Genomic DNA, 23603 nt, shown 5'->3' with positions numbered 1-23603 from the left:
CTGTGGGACCTGACCTCATTAATCCCGTGGGCAGTAGGCACACCCTGCTAATGTCACCTGCCCTGATACTTGAAGTCCTGTGAGACAGCCACGTAAGGTTGGAATTGAGGTCAGAGAAGACAGAAGAGCACAACCTAAAATCAGCCACATGGTCCTCTTCTTTCACCTTAAAGCAGCACCTGCCCTGGGAGCGTCTATCAAGTTGCATCACAGAGCGAGGACCTTCCGTGTCCATCGAGCGTTCCTTACGTTAAAAGCTAAAAGAACGCGACGGACAAGGCACCAGTTACCCCAGGTGTAAGGGCATAACGAGCACGAAGCGATGCTGCCCCCAGGAGCACAGAGTCTGCTACTGACAAGAGCCCAACACCGACAGCAGAGAGAGAGCACCAAGCGTGCGCAGATAACCGCGTTCCAGTTCCTCTGTTTCTGCACACAACCCCGCAACCAGACGTCCGTACACGGACAGGCGCGCAGCCCCCCTCACACCCCACCGACGCTCCGCTCACCCCCTCCCTCAGAACAGCCCGCAGCGCCAACGGCCGCCGGGCTTCAACCGCCTCGCAAGCCTCGCGCCTACACGCATGCTCAGAGCCCCTGCAGGCGTCCTCAGAGCACGTCCCGCCCCGCCCAGTGCCTGCCGGCTCCTGCCGCGGGGCATTCTGGGGGCGGTAGTTCTCCTTCCCGCCGCGGAGGAGGCGGGGCTCCCACGATGCCTCGCGCAGCCACGTGACCTGGCGCCGAGCTTGCCGCTTCCGTGGGGGCGGGGTGAGGGCCGGCGGGGCCGGGGGTCCGCGCGAAGCTCAGGGGGCGGGGCCGCCCGCAGGTAGCGGGGCGGGGCTGGCGCGGGGAGGCCGCTCAGCGGTCGCCGAGAATGGACCCTAGGGGGGGTTAGGTGCTTTTGGGTGGCTGTGGCGAGTCGGGAGTGACGCTGCGGGGCGTGCAGTGCTGGCCTGGGAGTAGATGCGTCCTGCCCCGGGCTTCGGAGGAGGTGTTTTTGCGTGTGAGGAGCAGCAGCGATATCACAAAGGTGTAACGGGGCAGCGGCCGGCTGTCGGATCCATCTCAACAACAGACCGAGCTCCAGCAGGGCCGCTGCCTTATACGACTGTCCTCCTTCCTGTGTTGCGTCTCAGTATTTTGACTGTGTGTACCTGAGCAGTCGCGGTGTGTTCCAGTAGCGGGACGCAGAGCTTGAGATAACTGTGATCTGACTTGAGATAACTTGAGATCTGTGCGCTGAAGGCAGTGCAGGAGATCTGAGTGCTTACCTGCTTTGCTGGGCTGACGGGCCTGGGCAGCTTCTCCACGCAGCTCGATCCTTCCGCTTGAAGAAATAAGAGACCTCCCGGCTTCGGAGGTGATGTTTCTTGCCTCGTTTTCCTTCCTTTCGGAGGATAAGAGATCAGTCTGCAGGCAGTAAGTCGGAGGAAATGGAAGAAAGGAAAATCAAGAGGAGAAGCCCCAAGTCGTCCACCGCCCACCCCGTGCAGGTTGCTAACTCCAAGAAGAGCTCAGTGCCGGTCAGCAAAAGCACCGCCTTTTCCAATCCCGCGCCACAGCCGCCGGGGCAGAAACCAAAGCTCAAACGGTAAGCCTTGCAGGCTCGATGGAAACGAGGCACAGCGCTGCCAGTGCAGGGCAGCCTCAAGGGTGCATAGGCTGGCTGACAGGGAATGAGAAAAGAGAGGCTCAGTGCTTGTGAAAATAACCCATTATGTCTTTAACAAAGCAGATTGTTTTTAATAGAACAGAACAGTTATTTTTTCAAAGGAGGAAGCTGTGCCACGCTCCTCTCGTACATTTCTTTTAATTTTACATAGTGTTGTAGGCTCATACTGATAGTGATGTAGTTGGAGATCTGGTAGTCTTGTGTGATTGGTCACATACAAGAAACTGGGTGAATAAATATGGCAAATATGGATGTCATTAGGGAGATAGCAAAGCCCCAGCCATACAGGTATGAGGAGCAAATGAAGTATTTAATGACTGCAAGATTGGAACTGGGTAGTAGGGCAGGAAATGAGGGACATGAGTTGAACAGCATGAGCCGTAATAGGAACTTCCAGATGCTTGTTTGGGGAGCTGTCAGAAACAGCAGTAGCACTTAGGCCTCTTGCTTACAGAGGGAGGCATTCAGTTTTTAGGAAAGTACAATTTTGGAATAGTTTGTGTGTTGTTGAAGCTGTGTGTATTTCCATTAGAGCGTGTTAATTTTCTTGCATGTTAGAAAAATACATTTCTTGGCCATGGCAGAAACAGTAGATCAATGAGTGATGAGAAATATTTAAAGTGAAGTATTAGCTGGAGAGGGGCAGGGGAATTTACTGACCTGTAAGCACCAGGAAACACTGGGGATATTTCCACCATAAGCACTTCAAAGATGACATGATTCAGAGCCTGTTGTATTTCCACAGATAGTACAGATTCATCAATTACCTGTGAGATAATTAACATATACACGCCTGTCTCTCACATCTAAAAGCTATTATAGTTCTGCAAGCAAGAACTAATCACTTAATACAACAGTTCAACAGCTGCACTTCCTGAAAACATGCTACGAAAGTATATTGTTTGTTTACTTCTTCATATCACTCTTCTGGAATGTGCTACAAATGTGGTCCACAGTGTGGGCTAGAGAGGACATTCTCCCTGCTTTGGAAATAGCTTTTGGGTTCTGGAAGATGTCAGTGCTGAGGTAATCACACCATTTCTCAAACTTTCCAAGCGGGAATGGTAATTGACATAGCAACGTGAGGATGGGTTGTTGCTACAGTAGTGCTATAGGAGTTCTTTCACTTCATCTGCAAGAATGTAATGAAATATTTTTCCTGGGAGTTGTACTATATTGTATTAAACTTGAGATGTATTTGGAAAAAATAGATGGCCTTTCTGGCATACAAACATTTCTTTAACTCTGAAACTGAAGTAGAAATATCCAAAGGCAAACTTCAGTTGAGATCTGTTGCCCAGAGATGAACCAGCGTTGATAACCACTGGACCATCACTTAGTTCAACATATAGGCAATGCCTATATGACATTTACAGACATAAGAAGCTGCTACTCTCAAAACATAAAGGTTATATCCTATAGGAAACATTCATGGGAAGGAACGGGTTTACTATGCTGTAAATCCTAGACCTTTGCTAATTAAAGCCTCTTCACTAAGCCTGCAACTTCTTTTTTTCATTGTCCCACAGGATTCTGAATTTTACTTCTTAGGCTCAGCTTTTCACTGAAACAGATTCTGAACTGGCTCACCATAAGGCTGCAGAAACACCCAGTCTAATGTGAGAGAAAGGCCGTGTGCACACACGGATGGGCAAATGAGGGAAGCAAACAGCCTCCTACCTGAATTATATTAGCATAGGATGCAATCTGTCTGAGTCAGAGATAGAATGTGCCACTTCTCATTGGTAACTGCATTTAGTTTCCATGTTCACTGCATGTTCATTTGTGTTTATGCTGCAATATAATCTTTAAGTTATTAAGATGGCTATTACATACGTGTGCCTTTTTGATGTTTTCCACCTTTAATAGGCAGGCAGACTGTTGGAATCCTTATTTTACAGTATCAAACTGTCAAGATAGTGATTTTTCTTTATTCTCAATACAAAATTGTGACCCTTTTTTTTTTATTATTTGAACGGAACAATTGAAATATGTATTTTCCATTTCATTTCATGGCTCAGTTGTCAAATTATCCTACATTTTAGATTCTCAAAGGAAGTGAAAGCAGGAAGTAACATTATTGTTTAACCACTTCGTTTCTTCAGAGTGATAAAAGAGAAAGCCAAACCTCCAGGAGGAGAAGCAAAAGGGGCACAGGCAGCACCAATCCAGCATTCTTTCCTCACAGATGTATCGGATGTCCAGGAAATGGAAAGGGGACTTCTCAGCCTCCTGAATGACTTCCACTCTGGCAAACTTCAAGCGTTTGGTAAGCGCATGAATTGCCTACGTGTAATGGTTGCCTTTATATGATGGTAACATTTGCAAAATAAATGTGCTATCTGGACAAACTGCTGGTTTAACTTTAACGTTAGCCTCTGCTATATGAAATCAAGCTTAATATAACTTAATAGATCAAAATGTATACTCTAAAAAAGCTGTTAAGTGCATTCAGTGGTTGTCAGAAATTCAGGACAACATAACACCAGACAGAATGACAGAAACTTCAGTAGTGAGAAAGGAAGAAATAAACTAGAAAGCAAGTAAGCTTATAAATTTGAACACTAGATTTACCTCCTCCAATGTAAAAAGCTGTTGACTTCGTGTTTCCATTTGTTCTTTCGGGTTTCTTTCTCTAATGCTGTCATTTGTCCTCTTAGGAAATGAATGTTCCATAGAGCAAATGGAGCACGTGCGGAGCATGCAGGAGAAACTTGCCCGCCTCAATCTGGAGCTCTATGGGGAGCTGGAAGAACTCCCTGAAGATAAAAGAAAACTAGCCAGTGACTCCAATCTGGATAGGCTGCTATCAGATGTAAGTACAGACAACGCGGGAGACACAGAACTTGGTCCCCAGATTTAGGCTCAGGAATAGAATAGTACTAGCAGGACAGTGATTCAGTGCGCAGGCTAATAAGTCAAGACATAAGCATCACCTGCTTCATCTTCATTTTGAGAAAACATGCTATGTTGTGTTCTTCTTTTTGTAGACTACTGCTTGATTTAATGAGTGGAGCATTCTGGTTCCACTGTCTGATGCAGGCGTCTTTAGGGACTGCATCGGAGAAAGATGATCATTTTCCTGTGGCCCTTCCTCCTACATCTGTGGAAGGCCACGCAAGGAACTCGGATCTACATATTCTACACTTTCTCCTTTCCATAGTGTGCTTAAGTGCTAAAATGTAATTCTCATTAACAACTAAATTTAAGATCTCGTTGTTGAAGTTGTTCAGAATTTCTTGACATAAGCAGATTTAAATTGCATTTTGGGACTTAGTTCTGTTCTTATAGAATTAAGCACAGGTCTGTTTTGTACGAGAAAGTAATACACTTCAGTCCAAACTATTAATGATTTCCACTGTTGTTTTAATATATTTCATTCTATCAGCATCATCATTGCATCTGAAATGCCATTTCTGATAATTTTAACATTTATATTGCAGCTGGAAGAACTGAATTCATCTATGTATCCTTTTCCTTACATACTTAACTGTGCATTATAATTAGTAACTATAAGTTACAGTCTACTTTTTGAGTAACTGCTGTCTTCCTTGGAGGCAAATCTTTTCCAAAATAGCCCTTCTTCAAAATTAGTACCATAACACAGCTTGGATTTTAGGTATGCATTCAGTAAAGTGGGACTTGAGATACAGAGAATATATATATTAGTGCATCTGTGAAAAGCTGTTCAAGGCTAGATCTTGTGAACGTTACAAATGAAATGCAATACCACACAATAGCAATAAAATTCATCTACCATCTCCCCTTCATCTGCCAGCTAAAGCTGGAGGTAAGTGATGCTTAAAGCTCAATGAGGAAGATTAAACTAACAGTTGAAAGCCAGCATAGAACTCGGTAGAATAGAGTAAATCTGTACTGGTGCATGTCTGTTACAGGACTAAGTGTAGCATAGCTGAATGTAACGTTGTTATCTTATATTGTATCTATACGTGAAAACATTATTCCTTAATGGTGTGCTTCAGCCAAAAACTACATTTAGCAGATGCTCAAGATATTCCAAATAGCACCACGGGCTGAAGAAACAGCTTTCTCAGTTTGGGTTCTCACATAAGCTTTTCTTTTGTTTGTTTTTATTTTCTCGCCACTGGAATCTGGAATTGGTAGCTTTTAATTATTTATTATTTTACACAGTGAAGAATCAAAGTGCAAATCCAGGTGTTTACTTTTGCACATTCCTCTGAGTACTGCATTATATCAGGACGAGATTTAAGCAGGCTGTCGTGATGGTACGCTTTATATCATTGCCTTATTTAATAGGAAAACACTGGGAAACGTGGAAGTAAATTTATTCTGCTGTGTTGTTCATATTGTTGCAAATGATGTATGAGTTCATCAGCATTTCTCCAAATGTTCTGAAGGTAATGCTGCTGTTGCCTTTCTGATCAGTTCACAGACAATCCGCACACTGGCTTTAGTGTGTTTTGTTGACCAGTGCTGCCACTGAGATTTTATTGTTAATAAAGACATTTTAAAAACATATCACATTTTATTTAGAGAAGTTATCTATTCAGCTGTGTTAAGGAAGAGTTCTTGCATGGTCTGAATATTTGCAGGGTTTACTTTTTTCATTACTGTGAATAACTATTATTAGTTCTGTCACCAAACAGAACTAGCATGCATGTTAGAAGTACATATAATTTAAGTTCTGTGACATTCAGAAATTCAATAAGGCCGTTGTTCAATAAATCTGTTATATGTAATTTTGCAGTTGTTCCCATGCTATAAATGCTCTAGTGGAAGTTGGTATCATATTCACAGCCAGGGGAAAAAGAGCCTGTATTAGTGTAAAATAACACTGTCTTTAGATCCAGAATTTCTATCTTCGCTCATCAAACCATGCCTTTGGTTTGACATTTTTTTTGACATTGTTCTTAAATAATACACTGAGATTCTATGCTGTACATACTTACAGTATGAGGATAAAAGTTGTTATTCTTCTACGTAAGAACAAAGCATCTGTCCATTGTAGGCAAGCCAACAGTGAATAAAAGATACCAAACTGGAGAAGATGTTTCAGCTGCAAGCCAGTTGAAAATTCCATTATCTGCAGCTCCACACACAGCACCAACTCTGCACTGTGAAGATGAAGAGAGGAGGGTGTTTCGAACACCAGTGTGCTGTGGCTTGGGCTCCAAATTCAGCTTTAAGTACTCGTATTTCCTACCTCATCTAACAAGCAGATCTCAATGGCGAGCCAGTACGATCCCAAGCAGGCTCTTTCAGATATTCTTGTTCTTCTCACAACTTACCTCCTTCTTTAAGATTCTATAGGGGTTTTGCATACTGCTTAAACTACCTCCAAGTCCCAGACTGATACTGGATACATACTTATGATGTTCTGAAGAACAAATTAGAACTAGAATATAACGTGCAAAATGAGGCCTAGTTATTTGTCTTCTCCCCTCTTTAACTAGGAACTTTTCACTGTCAGTGCTATCGTCTTGTGTTTGCATACTTCAGAATGTCAAGCAAAATTTGCAGCATTAGTTTTAGCCTCATACCTCAAGAAGCGTTAGGGTGGCAGAAGTCATTACAGCTGCATTTAAACAAGCAAAATTACATTCCTGCTGCTCACTTTGGTTCAGGAGGAGAGGAAAGCAAAGCCTCTGGAGACTGAGCATGTCTTCATGCGGTAACAAACTGATCACATTTCTAAGCTCTTGAAGGAAAATACTTAGTGTAACATATCCGCACACAGCCTTTTGCAATTATAAAATTACATAAGCTATAAGTGGCTACAGAAAGTGAACTTTTCTGTTACCTTGTTTCTTGAAGAGTTGTTCATGGAGATAAAAATGTATTAATCTTGAATGTTTCCTACTCAGAACATATACTGACAATGGAAATCATAGTCAAAAAGAGACACCATTTCCTGCATTGCCAGCCTAGATTACCTTACTCCAGGAGACATCTGTTGAACATCAATGAGCCAAAAAAAGAAAACAGGAGTCGAGAAGAAAGACTAAGAAAAAGATGTCTCCTCCAAAGCCCCTTTTCTTAGACAAGTCAGTGGTATTAACTGCCTCTTTCTTCAAAAGTAGTGAGACAAAGCGTTCAGTCAGATCCTCTCTTTAGCAGATAAACAGAACACTAAAAATAAGTTTTGACCCAAGCAGATAACCACTGGTTTATTTTTTTTTTTTCCTGAGCAAGTTTGTTAAGCTGTCCTGTATTGTCTCCCTGCGGAATTATGTTTGGAAATTCTTGTGTGAAGTAAAGGCAGCAAATTTTTCAAGGCATGCTTCTACTAGCATTCTGCAGATTCGATTTCACAACTATAGAAACGCAAGGGTACAAAAATCAAAGGCATAAGAGCAAGGTCACCTGAAAAGGTGAAAAAGCTCACCTGGTTAAAAAATTGGATTACCATCTTACATAGATTTAGTCTCTCAGGGGTCCTGTCTTGGGCCTGGTGTTCTTTATCAAGAGCTTATACAGCAGGACTGAGTGCATCCTTAGCAAGTTTGCTTGATTACACCAAGCTGAGCGATGCAGTTGACGTAACAGGAAGGGGTGCCATCCAGAGAGATCTGGAGAGGCCTGAAGAGCGGGCCCATGTGAACCTAATGAGGTTCAACAAGGTGTTGCACTCCTTGAACTCCTTGAAGGTGGGCAATCACAAACTGGGAGAATAACTTACTGAGAGCAGCCCTGCAGAGAAGAACTTGGGGGTTCTGGTGTGAAAAAGCTGGACGTGAGCCTGCAGCGTGTGCTTGCAGCTCAGAAGTTCACCTGTAGTCTGGGCTGCATCAAAAGGGGTGGGGTGATTAAGTTCACTGACAGTGATCTGTGCCTCATGCAATCACTCTCTGTCATCGTCATCACAGAATATGAGATTTCCTACCACAGACAGCCTCACTCACTATAAAAAGACAGCAAGAATATTGAATAGGAACAAATACATACCAAGTGCTCTGTTCGCTTCCTAGAAGTACCAAACAGCACACAGTATGAAACTTAGCAGTAGGATCAAGAGATCAGACCAGGCCAAGTAAGCAACTGCACAGTAAATGGAAAGATGTTTTAATACATATGTATCAGTAAAGCAGAGCAATCTAAATGCAATCCTAGGTTTCAGCTGGCTCATGGCAAGGGACTGTCACAGTTTACCAACTGTTGTACTCAAGAAGCAAAACTGCATCTGCCATGTTCTTGGCAGTAGCAGGCAAAGCATTCACAGGAAAGCCAATAGTCATGTACAGAAGGAAGAGTTGAACACATCCAACTGGTGAAAAGGGCTCTCTGGCTATGCAGCACTCCTCCTCAGGAAACAGCCTACGTGCAAGAGATGCTGTCCTTACAGTGGGTGGCCTTACATGAGCCCAGGGTGACTCAACTCTGGGTCCAGCCCTTCTGGTCAGGTGGGGCACAGGTGCAAACAATTTGCCTGTGCTCCCTGGGCCAGCCACTCCTTCATCAGGTGCTCCATCACCAGTTCAAGCCCTGATCTAGCAGTTCCCCTACATCAGTGGTTGGAGTAAATGCACACAAGCTGCAGATCAGCATGTTTTCGTTCGTACGTTCCAATCTAGAAAGATTTTGTATCACGGCTAACAGGTTGGCTGCATGTTTGCTTCTTTGTTTTTGAGAATGTGCTAGTATTCCGTGAAGTTAGTTTTTAACAAAAAAATGCAAACCATGACTGTTGTGTATTATCTCTGTATTGCTACACCATATTATGTAATGAAAAATTGTTAAAAACTTGCAGTACAACAAAAACTACTGTGCCAAATCATTGCTCTTCAGAACCTCTTCAGAAGAAATAAGAGGGTGCTTCTGTTTTAATCTTGCAGACAGACCAATGGAATCAGTCTCTTTAGAAAACAATGCGTTAGATGTTGAAAATACAGGAGATAATTTCAACACAAAATATAAAATGACTCTCAGAACGCAATGATTAGTAAGGGTGACAGAACGTACTGCACACAAGTGTCAAAAATGCAGATGTCTGTGCTCACCTGACGAGGCTTTTGTGCACTAACACCTTAACAGGGGATCTCAGCTTCTTTCTTCATCTTAATGAATCAACACGTCTTTGCCTTCTGAGGCAATTGTAATCATCATTTTCTGTGCCAGAAGTCCTTGCAGTTGATGGGTTGTAAAATCCAATGTGCTTTAATGGAAACCACAAGGGTTTTATCCACAGAACGTGACTGAAATCTGAAGTTCTCTGTAGACTTGGTTTCTAAGGCAAGGCTGCTTATCTGTAATTGAGAGTTTGATACCTATTTGTTACTCTTTGTCACTCACATTTGAAAGCTTTACCACCCTGGGAAGAGATCCCAGTGTGCGAAGTATGGACCTACAAGGAAAGTGACCACTGGTCATTTGTGCTTTGCCAACATGAAAACTTTAAACTTCCTGCTTCCCATATGATGACAGCACTGAATGGCTCCCCATTCTTAAACCTATTAAGACATAATATTAAAACAGAGTGGCTGAACTGTGCACATTCATAAATCTGCAGTATCACTTTGTTAGGTACTGAACCAGTCCTCCTGCCAGAACAGCCAGGTCTTCGATAGCAAACAGAACATTTTACAACAGAACACTCCATTACTTCCCTAAATGTATTTAGCCCAGTGTTGGTGAGCTGGATCCTAAGAGAACCATCACCACAAAGGCTCTCTGGGTGAGGTTTTCAGAAACATTTTCAAAGTGCGTGTTGGAAAACACAACAAAACCTGATGACCATATCAGGCTGGCAGGGCTGCAACCTCACAAATTAAAATGCTGCTCACTCTTTGTTGTCTCTCCCAGGTGAAAGAAGCCTAACAAATAGCAGCAGGGTGCAGCAGTGGGAGATTCAAACATACATATTTACCACATCACTTTGAAAGGCAATAACGGCACACGCTTAGGAAGAGTAAGGAATGGAGGTTCTTCATTAATACCCAACTTTTTAACGTGATTTAGCAAGCACTGTCTCCACATACAATTAAGAAAATATTAGAAAGATACCAACTCTAAAATAGCTCCTCTCTAGCAGGGCACTATCAGGGAGATTACTTTTTTCTTTAATCTCTAGTGTTCACATGGTGCTGCACCTGCATTAGCTGAGGCTGAAATGATGCTGGTGGCTTTGCCTGTTCTGTGGAACACCGCTTGAGCAGTGTCAAGGCAAGCGGGCTGGGAGGGGACGTAGCCAGCACAGCCTACTGAAGCATCCCCACTACACAGTGTTCTGCTCAGCAGTGGGAGCTCAGGGAAGGGCGGAGGAAGGTCATTAGTGGTCATAAACAGTTAAAGCAGCTCGACATTTAGAATTTTGTAGGGTCAGGCCAGTTCACCTTTGATGCCATCAGCTAAAATAAAGCAAACACTGTTTGAGAGTTGGAATAGACTTCAGCTGATGGGTTAATGAACTTTTTCAGATCAAATAACACAAGTAAAACAGTATTACTTAACACCTGGAGGAAATAACAGCCTAGAGTTACAATATCTGTTCTCATGCTAACAACTGTGTTGTGCTACAAATATCTATGCAGCTATCAGTCAGGTGATGCTCCTGTGTCTGATACCACCGTGTTCCTCTCTTCATCTCCCCTGACTGAAGCCCTTATTAGCAGTGTCTCCTGGAGAACAACCGCTGAATACAGTTTGTATTGCCAAGGTGAAATATACAAGAAATCAAGGGATTCTCTCCACTGATCTATGCCTTATAACCTTATGTAAAACTGAGCTTCCACTCCTGCAATCTCCAGCACAAAGGCAGATTTTTCCTTTTGAAACTACCAATATCGTTAAATACTTGAAAAGACATCTGTTTGCTCTGCCATGATTGGTGCACTCCCAGCATATTCTTTGGTTTTTGACTAAATGCACATCTGGATCCTAAGAAGCATTTTTGAGCTACAGATTTCTACATAAATTGTAGCAGATGAAAACAAGCAGGAAAACAGACACAGAAATGCACATATGAGCATTTCTGGAGTAATTGCTACTTTTTCCTAAGCAGGTGCCTACAAAATTCTTATTTTGACTGCATAAGCCAAATTCAAAGCTGAATGCCTGGATGCCTCAACAAGTACATCATTTTGATTCATGTACTTTTGACACTGAATAATCTTTCAATCCTCTGTTGTCCTTTGATTTAAAGCAAACAAGTAAACAATTAAATCTACCTTTTAAACTAAGTCTGAAACAGCTTAGTATGCAACCTTGAAGTAAAGTCTTTTAATCACATTAGCTAACCATAAAAACTTCAGTAAGAATACACTGTAGTAATGACAAATGATTCCCAATCAGGCATGCTGGGCACTCAGGAGACCCTAGCAAGTGTTCATATACACAAATGTTCACAATTTACAGCAACTGTTGTAGCACTCATTCCACTCCCACCTCCAACTGTATGCCAGGAGTATATCATTGATGTTGGTGTCTCCTTTCCCAGAAGGCAGCTGTTCTTTCAGATGTAGTCTCTTATTTGTCTTTTGAATGGATACAAGAGGCAACAGGCTCCTCGTAGAAGAAATTCCTGATTCCAAGTGTGGCTCCCTATTGCAACATATACATTGAACACATTCCTCCCCATGAACCATCCAATAACCTCTCCTATCAGTTTAAATGCAGCCTTACTTGAGCCAAGAAGAGAAACAGGCAGATATTCAAAGTTAGATGAAAAAAAAACTAAGTCAGTATTGAACCCTCTCCTGAAATAATCAAATTTCAAAAAGCAGTTATTTCAAAGGAACCTGTGAAAAAAAGGGTCTGTACTTTCCTTTGGTACTACGTATGAGGATAACACCATGCGCACTCCTTTGGCTGTTGACAAAGAAACATTTTTAACGTTGTTCCCATACAATAACTACAGTTAGTAGCTTCCACTTCAACGAATATTAACAGAACACAGCCATTTAAATTATTCTAATAGAGAAACAAGTATTAGACTTCCATGTGCTTTCTTTCTAGAGAGCTGTACCAAGATTAGTTCATCAACTGCATCGCTAAACGTGCTAGAATTCTGCTCATGAAATTAAGTTGTATGGCTTTAAAAATGAAGTTCTGAAGAGTAAAACTGAATATTCAACAGCACACGAATTACTTTATGAAGCACATAAGCTACCTAAACATGAAGCTATGTTGAAAAGACCTTTTTTTTTTTTTTTTAATTAAAAATCTTCCAAAGAGTAAGAACTGCACTGCTACTTCTCACTGGGGAAATTAAGACTGTTTCCTGTTTTGTTCAACTAGAAACAATCAGGAGAACACCAATACTTTTTTCTTTTAGGAAGAAATTATTCTGAAAACATAAAATTGCACTTAGACACCAACTCTGAGCATAGATGAGTCCAAGACAAGCAACTCAACTTGTCTTTGCCCTAAATGGAAGACAGACACACAGGACAGCCCGTCCATAATGGACAGAGACACGAGAAACAATGCTGAAAATTTATTTTCTTTAGTTTATCCCTCGTACAACATTTTTCGTATTAAGAGATCCCTTAGCTCAGGTAGTAAACAACTGCAAGTGAGGGGCAAATGAAGTACAAAGAGCCTCAGAACACCTAACTTAAGTTGGGTCTACTTAAACATACTGCTTTAAGAAAAGTGGCTTTTCTGTTTTGCACTTTGGAAATCATCTCTGCAGTTCAAAGATGGGCAATAGAGAGAAAAGGCAATTGAAAAGCAACTGGAAAAAGCAGGTGGAATGAAGAAACAGGCACATCAGTAGCAGAAAAAGGCAAATCAAATGAGAAAACAGATACTCCTCCAATCGCGAAATCCAAAATAAATCATTTTGCAGGTGTTGAAGAAGTGCACGTTGCTATCTATCACAGACTATTTAATAATCTACGTTCATTTGTGCAGTGCAGAGAACATCTCCTGCACTGCACATAATTCCTTGCCCCAAAGAGCTTACAATCTAAGTTCATAAATAACGCCATCAAGTAGTTGGATCAAGATTAAACAAATGGAGAAGACAAGTAAATAATTTCCCAAGGTATTAAAGCTGAATTACATTACTTAGTGAGGTATCTTCTGAGCACTGTTGGCAGTGATGTTCTTAAAATCTACATTATTTTTCAGTTAGAAGCTCTTCTGATCAGAAAAAAAAAACTGTTGAAGAAAAGTACTAAACGATGCATTAAAAATAAACCACAAAGCCTCTTAAAATAAACTTGTTGGCAAGATATAAAAAATGTTCAATTTTCGTAAATTCTTCACTTAAGACACTACATAACTTAGCACTCTGCTAGAAAGACACAGATGAGAAGACTGTACACATCGTATTAGAACGTAAAAGGCTCTTTACCCTTTAGCTTAAAATGTCAAACTCTTGATTAATGAGTCCCGATGCTACAAACATAGGCTTAATACTTAAATACTAACAAGAAAATAGCTCTATTTCCAAACAGCATTTAACTTTAAACTTGATTTAAAATCAACATATTTTGATTACAGTGAAGTGACCCGCTTTGCATTCTTTTAAAAAACAGCGTACTCGCTACCCAACAAAATGCAACAGATGGGAATAATCCATCACCTTCAAGGTTCTGGTTGGTTTGCTTTTTTCCTCTGTTGCATAACCCTGGTTATATCTGGGGTTTTTTTGGGTTGCTTTTTCTCGCAATCAAAGGTTTGCACTTAATCTATTAGTTTACAAGATACAGTTCAAACGTAATCTTCACATCCACTTAGATACCATTTCTTAATCTATTTACATACAAGTAGAAAATATCTTCTTTACTTGCAACTATGACTCTCTTGGTTTTCATACCAGGTGATCTTGCATTGGATGACACAATCTACCTGTAACACTTTGTCTGAAATGTTGGAATAATTTCAGTAATAAAGAATTAACCAGTCTGCATATGATAACCAAAAAGGGGAATAGCTCATTTTCACGGGAACAAACAGCATATCCAGCAAAATGAGATCTGACTTGAGCTATCTTTTTGCAGCAGAAGCAATGTTAAGAGAATTTCATTAAAGCGTAAGAGTGAGACAGTGAAGATAAAGACTGCTAATGTAATTAATTCAGTTTTAATTTTCAAAAGTACTCTCCAGGAAATCAAACTAGAAAAATGAAGACTAAGGAAGTATACAATTCTTTGACCCAGGTCAGTACCAGCATTTACTTTTTGAAAGTTACAGCTACATTTAATTTCTAGGAGGATACAAAAGGAATATAGCCACAGATTACCAAGAGAAGTCGATTGCTTCTGACCAACAGCTACAGATATACGAGGAAAGAAAATGGTCAAGGGATTACGCAACTATCTTGTACATGCCACAAAACTACAAAGAAGTCCCTGCAAAGCCCCTCCCCATTTGAATGAGTTCCAATTCCCATGTAAAGATGAATCAACAAAATTAAAATATTGTGCTGTTTTATTGGTGTAAAAATCACACAATTGCTAGTTCTGATTCTGCAGAGATACATCCATGCAGTTAAACATCTATGATCCCACAGCCAGAAGAAGCCATTAAATAGAATATCTGCTGTTAGTCAGCAATTAATGCAAATTTACATATGAGATCAAAAGGTGTGTATCATACAATATACAACAAATCCTAATACAGTACATCAACCTGAATAGCAGGATACACTCAGGGAACTCAGTTAATAGTGAAGCCTGTCTATATGCCAGAGAAATAAGGCCGGTATCCCAGAATTCCTAAGAAGCAAACCGTTCTTGAAAAAAAAAAAAAAAAAAGGTTTGTTTTGTTTTGTTTTGTTTTTTTTGCTGGGAATTGACACATTACTTGACAATACATTTTGTTAGAGTGAAGACTGGTGGATGTGATCTGTTATTAAAAGGTAATGTGTGAAACATGCAATTACAGGTGGTGCTTAGGAAATGTGTAATTATATGTTGGGGATTTACACCCACCTCCTTCACAAAAAGGTCTGAAAAATTTTTGTTTGAGAGACCACCAATTATACCATAAGTCTTCATATGCATGCAGCTGAATCAGGGTCATGAACAGATAAAATGTGAACACCTGGCAAACTGTGGTTATGTACGCCATAATGTATGCAACAGAAATATGAAACCAAATCCAGTTGATACTGAGAACAGCCTGCAAGAACTCTGACAACCTGTTTAAACTGGCTTATTGCAAAGAGGCAGGCTTTCTAGAATTGTGAACATCTTTCAAATTGTGGAAGGCAGTTTGGGAGGTAATATTGGCTGACAACAGATTTTTTTTTCTCTTTTCTGGCACACTGAAATAAATGCCACAGCAAAGGAAGAATTTGTGTGTTTCAAGTCGACTGATCAGCATTCCTCCTCTGCAAGATGTTTCAACAGGAAAGAAAAGAAACCACTAAAAAGTTCCAGTTGGGAATTTTGGCGACAAACTCTGCAAACTCAAGTCCAACAGAGGTCACGGATGTCCACAGAAAGTGATGTGAGAGGCAGTGTCACATTCAAGGAAAAAGATTTTTCTTTTTTTTTTTTTCCTGTACTGAAATTAAAATACTTAAATACAAAAGTGGACAAATTGACAAAACAGAACTACAACATTTAATGTAGAATAGAGTGCACCGAGCTAGACGCATGGATCTTTAAATAGGCTTTGAAACCAATACCCCTTTCAAAGTTAGTAAATTCACAGTTAACGGCAGTAGGCTTAGAGGTGAGAGAAAGGTCGAAGTTGTTCCAGTTGGACTTCCAGGGAGATTCTCTCTTCAAGAACATCCTACAAAAGAAATATTTTCTACCAACTGTCCACAGAGAATTGACATTAACAATTTCCTCACGTGATCAAAACTGGTAAACGTCAGCTCCAGTTTTGAGAACTAATATCATGTCTTCTATGTAATCTGGAGAACCCTTCCACAAAATCTGAATAGAACTAGCTAGTTAGTACTCCTAACTGAAAAAAAAAATCATTGTTTTCCTAAGAAGTGAAGCCAATCATTACTTCTTCATTCTTTTCAAATCACTCCAATCCAAATTTGAAACCAGCTGCAAATTTAACTATGCCATTTTCAAATAAAGTGTCTTAAGTTCAGAGGGGTAAACTCTCATTTCAAATAAAGGATTTGAAACTGACAATTTTTTTTTTGGAATTTTTCTTCTTATGTGACATGTACTCTTTAGCAAACAGTAACAAACAGCCATGTCCACCTGTTTTTTAAAATCAGCCTATCTTCCAGTTGAGACAATACCTCTTCATGTTTGTATTTAAGAACTTTTTAATGAATTTGGTACTTAGTTTTAGATATCATAGGATAAGGAGGATGGCACAAGATGTTAAGAAAAATGGTACCTACAAATCCAGCAAGATAATAGCTAACCCAGTGACATAGATGGCTACAATTCTTACTGAGCTACACATTTTGTATCCCATATATGTATGCATACATGTTAAAAAATATTTATAATTTAAGACTTTAAGGCTTGAATTTGGCTTCAGAAGAAGCAAATCACTTCTGCTGCTCTTCTCAGCACAGCTTTCAAAGTACCTGAACACTACAACAGCTAGTCGGAATTAATGCTAACTTAAGTTTTCTGCATTTTTATTTCTAGAGTAGCTGAAAGGAAACAAATGCATTAAAAATGTGTTTAGTAGTAGTGTAAGCATCCTCTGTAATTTCACAAAGCCTGTCACAATACATATAAAAACTACTAAATATTTTATACTGGTGACTGCTATATATACTCTCTGTGTATCACTGATCTGTAGAAATGTCAACTATTATTCTCAGGGTTTGTTCTTTTTTTTTTTTTAAACAAAGTTCACTACATTACCTTTAGCTGCTGCTGTAGTTCACTGTTCAATCTGGCCAAAACAGTGTTGGTTTCCTTGTTGCGTCTGATTGATGCCTGAATTGCCTTCTTGTCCTTTCCTATCGATCTGAGAATATATTACAAGTATTTTAATGTCATTTCATTACTTAAATGAACATCTCATTTACAGTCCCTCTCATTCAAATGAACAGAAACCTCCTTTCAGAATTTTTAACTGTTGATTTTCTTCCTTTTGACTGGCTTGATTAATCTTGCTAGTCTGTGCAGAAGACACACACACTCGGTTTCAATGAAACAGTGAGAAACACATTTCAAATCCTTAGAACTAATCCTCTGTAGTCCCAACACACAGTCCAACATTCATTTACCTCAAAGAGACACTTGCACAAGTTAAAAGTTCACACTCCAAAATTCAAGATCTCTACAAGGCCTACAAGTAGCCGCTTCAGGATTGTCTCATTAAAAACCAAAAATCTTTAAAATTGTTAATTGATTCTAATTCAAATACATTGAAGTTATAATTCCTGGAATACAAAGCGTGTATTGCTGTTTAAATGTAAACTCCCCAATAACAGACGTATTTATACACTTCTTGGGTTACCTAGGAATAGATGGCTGTGAAGCAAGAACAGCAGCTATGACACCTGTTTTCTGTGTATGTTCCTCAGCTTCAGGTCTCAGCTCATCTTCTGATTTTAATCTTCTGCGAATAGGCTTTGGTGGCGGAGCAAGTGGGGTAGTGCCTTTACCCTAAAGGGGAAAATACAGCCTATTAAGTTCTCAGAAACTGCTTTTTTACTTGGATTATAATGCCATTATATGTGTTACATACTCCTAGAATCAGTTATCTAGCTAAATTAATTTATAACCCATCACATATTTTCTGATGAACATCTAGCTGTATCTTCATACTGTACAGATTAAAAGAAGTGCTGAAGTTGACAGCTGTAAGCACACATCTAAGTGTACCCTTTCCCTCCCCTCCAATAACTGCATCTACATCATAAAAAAGTTAGGTCACAAAGCTCTGCTCTAAAAGTTTGGCTCCATTTCAAATACATTCATGAATACTTTGTAGTACCTTAATACTTCAGATATTTTAAGTATCTTAAATATTTTAGTATCTGTATTTGCAGTAATGCTTATCACAAACCTTATGACAAGAATTTACCAAATGTTTGCCTATTTCCAGCACATACCGAGCCTAAGGAAACAGGGTTTAAGTGGGGGTGCACGAAGTTGGCACAGCAAATCAAAAGAGCCATGCAATTTCATATACATGAGACAACTGTGCTCTCTTTCCACCTGTACATTGCGTACCGCACTAGTGGGGACATTAGCAGGTACTTTCTCTTCAACTCTTCCATCTGCTTTGGCAACTCTAAGAGAACTTGCAGAATCAGAGGGCTTTTCAACCTAAAGAGATATAAACTACACTTAGAAAACTGCTGCTTAACAAATATTTGATTCAGCAAGTTGGAAAAAGTTGAATCAAAATGCAGAATTATGATGTGTTTCTGATATAAGGATACAGTCAATATTTAAAATTCAAGTTCAAGTCTTTTTTAGAGGCGCAGGCTGGAATACAATAATGATACAAGCTTTGGAGTAAAACTATCTTGATCGTATCATTCTGATCTGGAAGTAGCTTACAGAAAAGGCACACGGTAGTAAAAAGTTGAGTTTTATGGAAGGCCTCTGTCCTGAGGAAGGAAATGCAGCTCTATAAACATCTCAATCTATTTAGAAGTATGTTAAAGCTCTATTCATTTCCTCTATTTGTTCAGTAGCACTGAACAAAACCAAATTACAGGGGTTTTAGCAGATATTTTTAACACCAGCTAATCATCTCATTTACTGGGGTGACTACTTTAAAACTTTCCATTTGGTAAATCATTTGGGAAGCAGAGAAGAATGAGCCTATTTTTATGAAAATATAAATTTTGCCTGTGCTAATCTTAGATGTGCAAACAATGCTGGTTGTTTCCATCTATGCTGGTAAGCAGAAAATCTTCTTGAGGTACAATCAAGAACCGAGAGGAAAAGAACATTTTTCTGCCTAGGTGTCAGGTAGTTACTGAAGAAGCACAGCAATGCATAATATAACTGCTTCCTACCAGTGGATTGGGGTAATGTAAAATCCCTGCTGGTTCAAAAACCAGAAGGTGGTTTCAACAAAATCATCTAACTGTTGGTAATACTGAAGAGTTCTCAACAACTTCATTTTCACCCACCTGCAAGGCTTCTGAGTGTGTTTCAATTTCATCATCTTCCTCCTTGTTTACACCTGATGCAGCAAATGCCTCAAACTGACTGAAGTCTGCAAAATTTGGCTGTTCCGGTATTTGTTGAGGTGAGGTACTGGTATGAGATATTAGGCCGTCAGCATCTACTGGGCGATGCACATGAGGACCTGCACCCTGCAATAAAGGGAAAAAAGAATATTTAGCATCAATGCTCTTAGCAGTTATCTGATGCAAAGACTCACTAAACAACAGTTTGTGACACAGAATTAAAGATTATTTGCTTTCTTAGAAGACTTAGTTATTAGTAAAATTAAATGCGTCCCTAGCACAGCTCACTCTGTGTGGTTATAAAAATAGTGAAATAGTTAACAAAAAAGGGAGCCCTGTCAGATGTGCTGTCATCTAGTGGATGAAACCAAAGATGCACGCAGAGTAGGACTAGCTAGACTCACTGGGCAGTACATATGCTTCTGCTGTACCACAGTCCAGTTTGGCTCTGTTGGACTGAAAACGTGTTTCAATCTAGTTGCTCAGGGAAATTTGATTGTGAGATCATACTCCGTGGAGCTTATCTGTCATTGCTGACTGACTTCAATATGTTTAATGAAAACAGAAAGCCAAGTAAAGGGACATTACAAACAATCTAAATGAGGAGAATGCACCATCAACTCAGACATTATTACGTATCAGAGAAAACATACAAGAGAGCACCCTTAAATATTTTCACTGCATGACCAGTTTCAAGCAAAACAGAAATCCAGGAGAAATACTAGGCTTTATTTCTGATTTTGTGTTCTAAATATGACTCAGAAATAACTGCTGGGGGACTCAGATTCTAACAAGTAGCTGCTGCTGAAAAACAACTAAAAAGCAATTCTACCTGTTCCATGCAAGATCTGCAGAACACCTGAATGATTAATCTGGTTGAGACAAAGAAAAAAAATCTTGTAGAATTTGTTTTCCACTAAATCAGCTAATTGAAGTTACTCAGATTGAGACTGAAAAGCGACCACATCCATGACAAGGGAAGTAGTAGAATCATGCCTTTGGGGAGTAAACATTCTATATAAAACCATAGCCTGTGCCAGAGACTTGGATCTAAAGACAAGCATATATTGTGAAATACTTTGCAAGATCTCTGTGTTAGGGTTATACAGGGACAGGTAAATGAATGCAAAAGTGTAACATCCCTTCTTTTCTTACAACTTAGAACTCCAAAACCATTCAGTTCCTCCTCAATCTCTACTTTAACTCCTTTGCACGGTTCCACCAGAAGCAATTATTTATTCAGAAAAGGCCAGCATTTGGCTATAGTTTCACCTTTTAAATCATTCACACTCCTGTCATTTCAAACAAAAAAAATAAAAGATTTTTGAGGAATTCAAATACAGAGGTTAGATAAAAGGATCAGTCTAATGCACCAAGTTAGAGACTGATTTTACTGAAGGGATAACATCACCTGTGAAGGCTGTGGTCTTGGAGGCACTGCAGGGGGATAGGCAACAACTGCAGCCTGTTGCTGTCCTGTAAGAGGCATCACATTTAGCTAAGGTTGTTACTTTTCACATTACATCAGTATATCATGTTTTGACTTCAGAAATATAGAAATTCAGACTTTGAATACATATAAACCTGTCATTTAGGAACACTGCTGTAACTTAATCTTTCAAATTTTCAAATAGCTAAAACAAGGAATCAGAACATTGGTCTTGTCCTTGTCCTCCTGTTCTATAAATGCCCTGTCATACTTTCTTGATCTCAGTTTTCTTTTACTCCCATTATACACTGTCAACATTTCCTCTTTGTGATCTTGAGCAGAAAAGTACTGACAAATCATTTAGCGGTATCACCAGAAGTGATCTTTAATCATTTCCTCAAGACATTTAACACGTACCTTTTTAATACATCTGATGCAAAAAGAACTCTTCTTGAAAATTTACTGGTAGATGCAATCCACTGCATATGGATGCACTACTAAAATGTATTTCCTGACTTTGCTTTCCGCATTTATCCAGAGGGATGCATTGACACCACTTAACACTTAGCCTTAAGTTACATTTTAGCAAAGTAGTGTACAAATTTCAATACAAACTGTAAGAGTGACAACGTTTTCAGCTTTTTATTCAGAAGCAGTGTTTTAAAAACACTAATCTAATCCTTCTTCAGATGGAAAAAAAAGCATCTACTTCAGAAATAAAGTACACCAGGAACACACTGTATCTACCTGGGGTAACTGAAAAGGATCTGTTCATATCTAAAGATGACGATCGAGAGTGAGAAGGATGAGGCCTTGGTGGGGGTGGTGGTGGTGCTGTGTTATCCGGAGATGTTCCTGAATGTGACCTGCAAAACATACAAAGCTCGGTAGTGATTTTAGGCAGCTACAACAGAAATCCAGAATTTCTTTTAAGTACTTAATTAAAAAGACTTGACAGACAGAAAAGAGCCTGATGATTGCCAGTGATTCTGAAGAGTGCAAAATCAGTTTTAAACTTCTGGTAACCTTTGATTTCATATTTGTTTTTGCATTTCTATTTACCTAAATTTCAATTTTCCAAATTATTCTCATAGTACCGCTAGCAATTCATATTTGGGCAACCAATAGTTTCTGATACACACCTCAAACAATGACAGCTCAGAAATAGAGGAGCTTAGATATGGTAAATTTCATCCAGGTGGCAGTCATTATGATTCGCAAAGCACATTAAGATGTAGTCAACATCATAATTCAGTTTTACACTTAAGTTCAGTATTGTTGAAAACAATGTTTCTGCTGGATCTGCCTGCAGATATACCAACGTTAAGCAATATAACAGTGTATGAGGTATATACAGCAATTTCCTCCCTGATATTTTCCAAATCTATTTACTAAGTCACATCTTCAGGAACTGCAACTTGTTCTTAGATAGGATCACCATCTAGTGGATATCTGCTGCAAGTTCATCAAACAATCAGAAGGACTGGAAGGATGAAGAAGTGTGCTACTCAACTGGAACTTCAATGGAATAGCGGGGTTTACTGTATGCAGTATTTTTGTGCAGCTTCCATTCAAAAACAGCTTGAAGAAACTTCCTAACTACTGCACTCTGAGCATGACAGATTACTGGATCACTGGTCTGATACTACTACTACTTTCCTTAGCTCATACATAAGCAATAAATTCTCTGCAGGATGGACTTCCATAACATTCTTCTATAAATGAGATAAAACCAGGAGATAACAGGTACTTTGAGTTTCATACAACACCTGAAATCCCTGAATGTGTTAAGTCCAGATGGAAAAAACAAATTATCACCAAAAAAAAATTGCTTTTAAAATACACTCTCCAGGAAGATACTTTGGTAACATTATGTAACCCGCCAGCCAATGAAATACAAACCTAAACCACCTCCTAGCACTTTCTAGCTAACCTGATAGTGAGTGCACAAGTAGTATAAAAAAGGGAAAAAGTGGTTTACAGATACTTCTGGCATAGCCTTTCCAGTTACTGCTTTTTGAAAATACGTTATGTACTCTGGACTTACGGTAGCATTAAGGACAATGTAATATTTATAAACTAAGCTGCAATTGGTAGGAAAAGTTATAAATGGAAGTAAAAGTGACTGAGATAACAATTTTACTGGGTGGATGTTGCCAGATTTTGCAGACCTAACTAGAAGCTATCTGTGCCAGAAAACAGCAGCTCATCAGAAAGCTTCACTCACCTACACAAGCCAGCAAGAAAACCCACCCCAAAATTGGAGAATATGGAAAACAACCAAGAAATCACCATCTTGATAATGCCAAAAACGTACATACAAGCAGGACAGAGAATCAGTTTTGCCATTAGGTAACAATGGGGTAAAGATGTTTTCAAGCTGCTGTACTGAAAGCTAACTGTAAATCTTTCTTCGCTGCTGAAATCATCGTAATTATTTTTCTTTTGCAACTTACCTCCAAAACTGATTGTAAGATGGTTAA

General features: G+C 39.6%; 2 protein-coding genes across 35 annotated transcripts in view; one reads left to right on the top strand and one right to left on the bottom strand.

The window, feature by feature from the left end:
• The first annotated feature begins 731 nt into the window (after positions 1–731).
• Positions 732–6393, top strand: CCDC28A (coiled-coil domain containing 28A). Of its 2 annotated transcripts, XM_419716.7 has the most exons (5): positions 732–1591; positions 3778–3941; positions 4333–4487; positions 5116–5138; positions 5656–6393. In XM_419716.7, the coding sequence occupies exons 1-5, from the start codon at positions 1434–1436 to the stop codon at positions 5708–5710; spliced, it is 555 nt and encodes a 184-aa protein (XP_419716.1). In that variant the 5' UTR covers positions 732–1433; the 3' UTR covers positions 5711–6393. The 2 variants fall into 2 exon arrangements, with proteins under 2 accessions (XP_419716.1, XP_040554312.1); XM_040698378.2 differs by lacking the exon at positions 5656–6393 and having other exon boundaries at positions 5061–5135.
• An 8617-nt stretch (positions 6394–15010) lies between these two features.
• The window catches only part of REPS1 (RALBP1 associated Eps domain containing 1), a 65805-nt gene continuing 57212 nt past the window's right edge, over positions 15011–23603 (bottom strand). For 20 of the 33 annotated variants that reach the window (XM_015284082.4, XM_015284085.4, XM_015284083.4 and 17 more), the window contains 7 exons: positions 21868–21986; positions 21103–21167; positions 19632–19817; positions 18718–18813; positions 17999–18147; positions 17398–17503; positions 15011–16342 (listed from right to left, as the gene is read on the bottom strand). In XM_015284082.4, coding sequence (XP_015139568.1) covers positions 16274–16342; positions 17398–17503; positions 17999–18147; positions 18718–18813; positions 19632–19817; positions 21103–21167; positions 21868–21986 — 790 coding nt within the window. In that variant the 3' untranslated portion in view covers positions 15011–16273. The remainder of the gene's footprint in view (positions 16343–17397; positions 17504–17998; positions 18148–18717; positions 18814–19631; positions 19818–21102; positions 21168–21867; positions 21987–23603) is intronic. The other 13 variants (XM_015284091.4, XM_025148733.3, XM_040697119.2 and 10 more) reach the window with 4 other exon arrangements.

Source organism: Gallus gallus, chromosome 3, assembly GCF_016699485.2.
Source record: "Gallus gallus isolate bGalGal1 chromosome 3, bGalGal1.mat.broiler.GRCg7b, whole genome shotgun sequence".
Lineage (NCBI taxonomy): Eukaryota > Metazoa > Chordata > Aves > Galliformes > Phasianidae > Gallus > Gallus gallus.
Note: the sequence above shows the minus strand (reverse complement) of the source record. Positions and strands in the feature narration are given on the sequence as shown.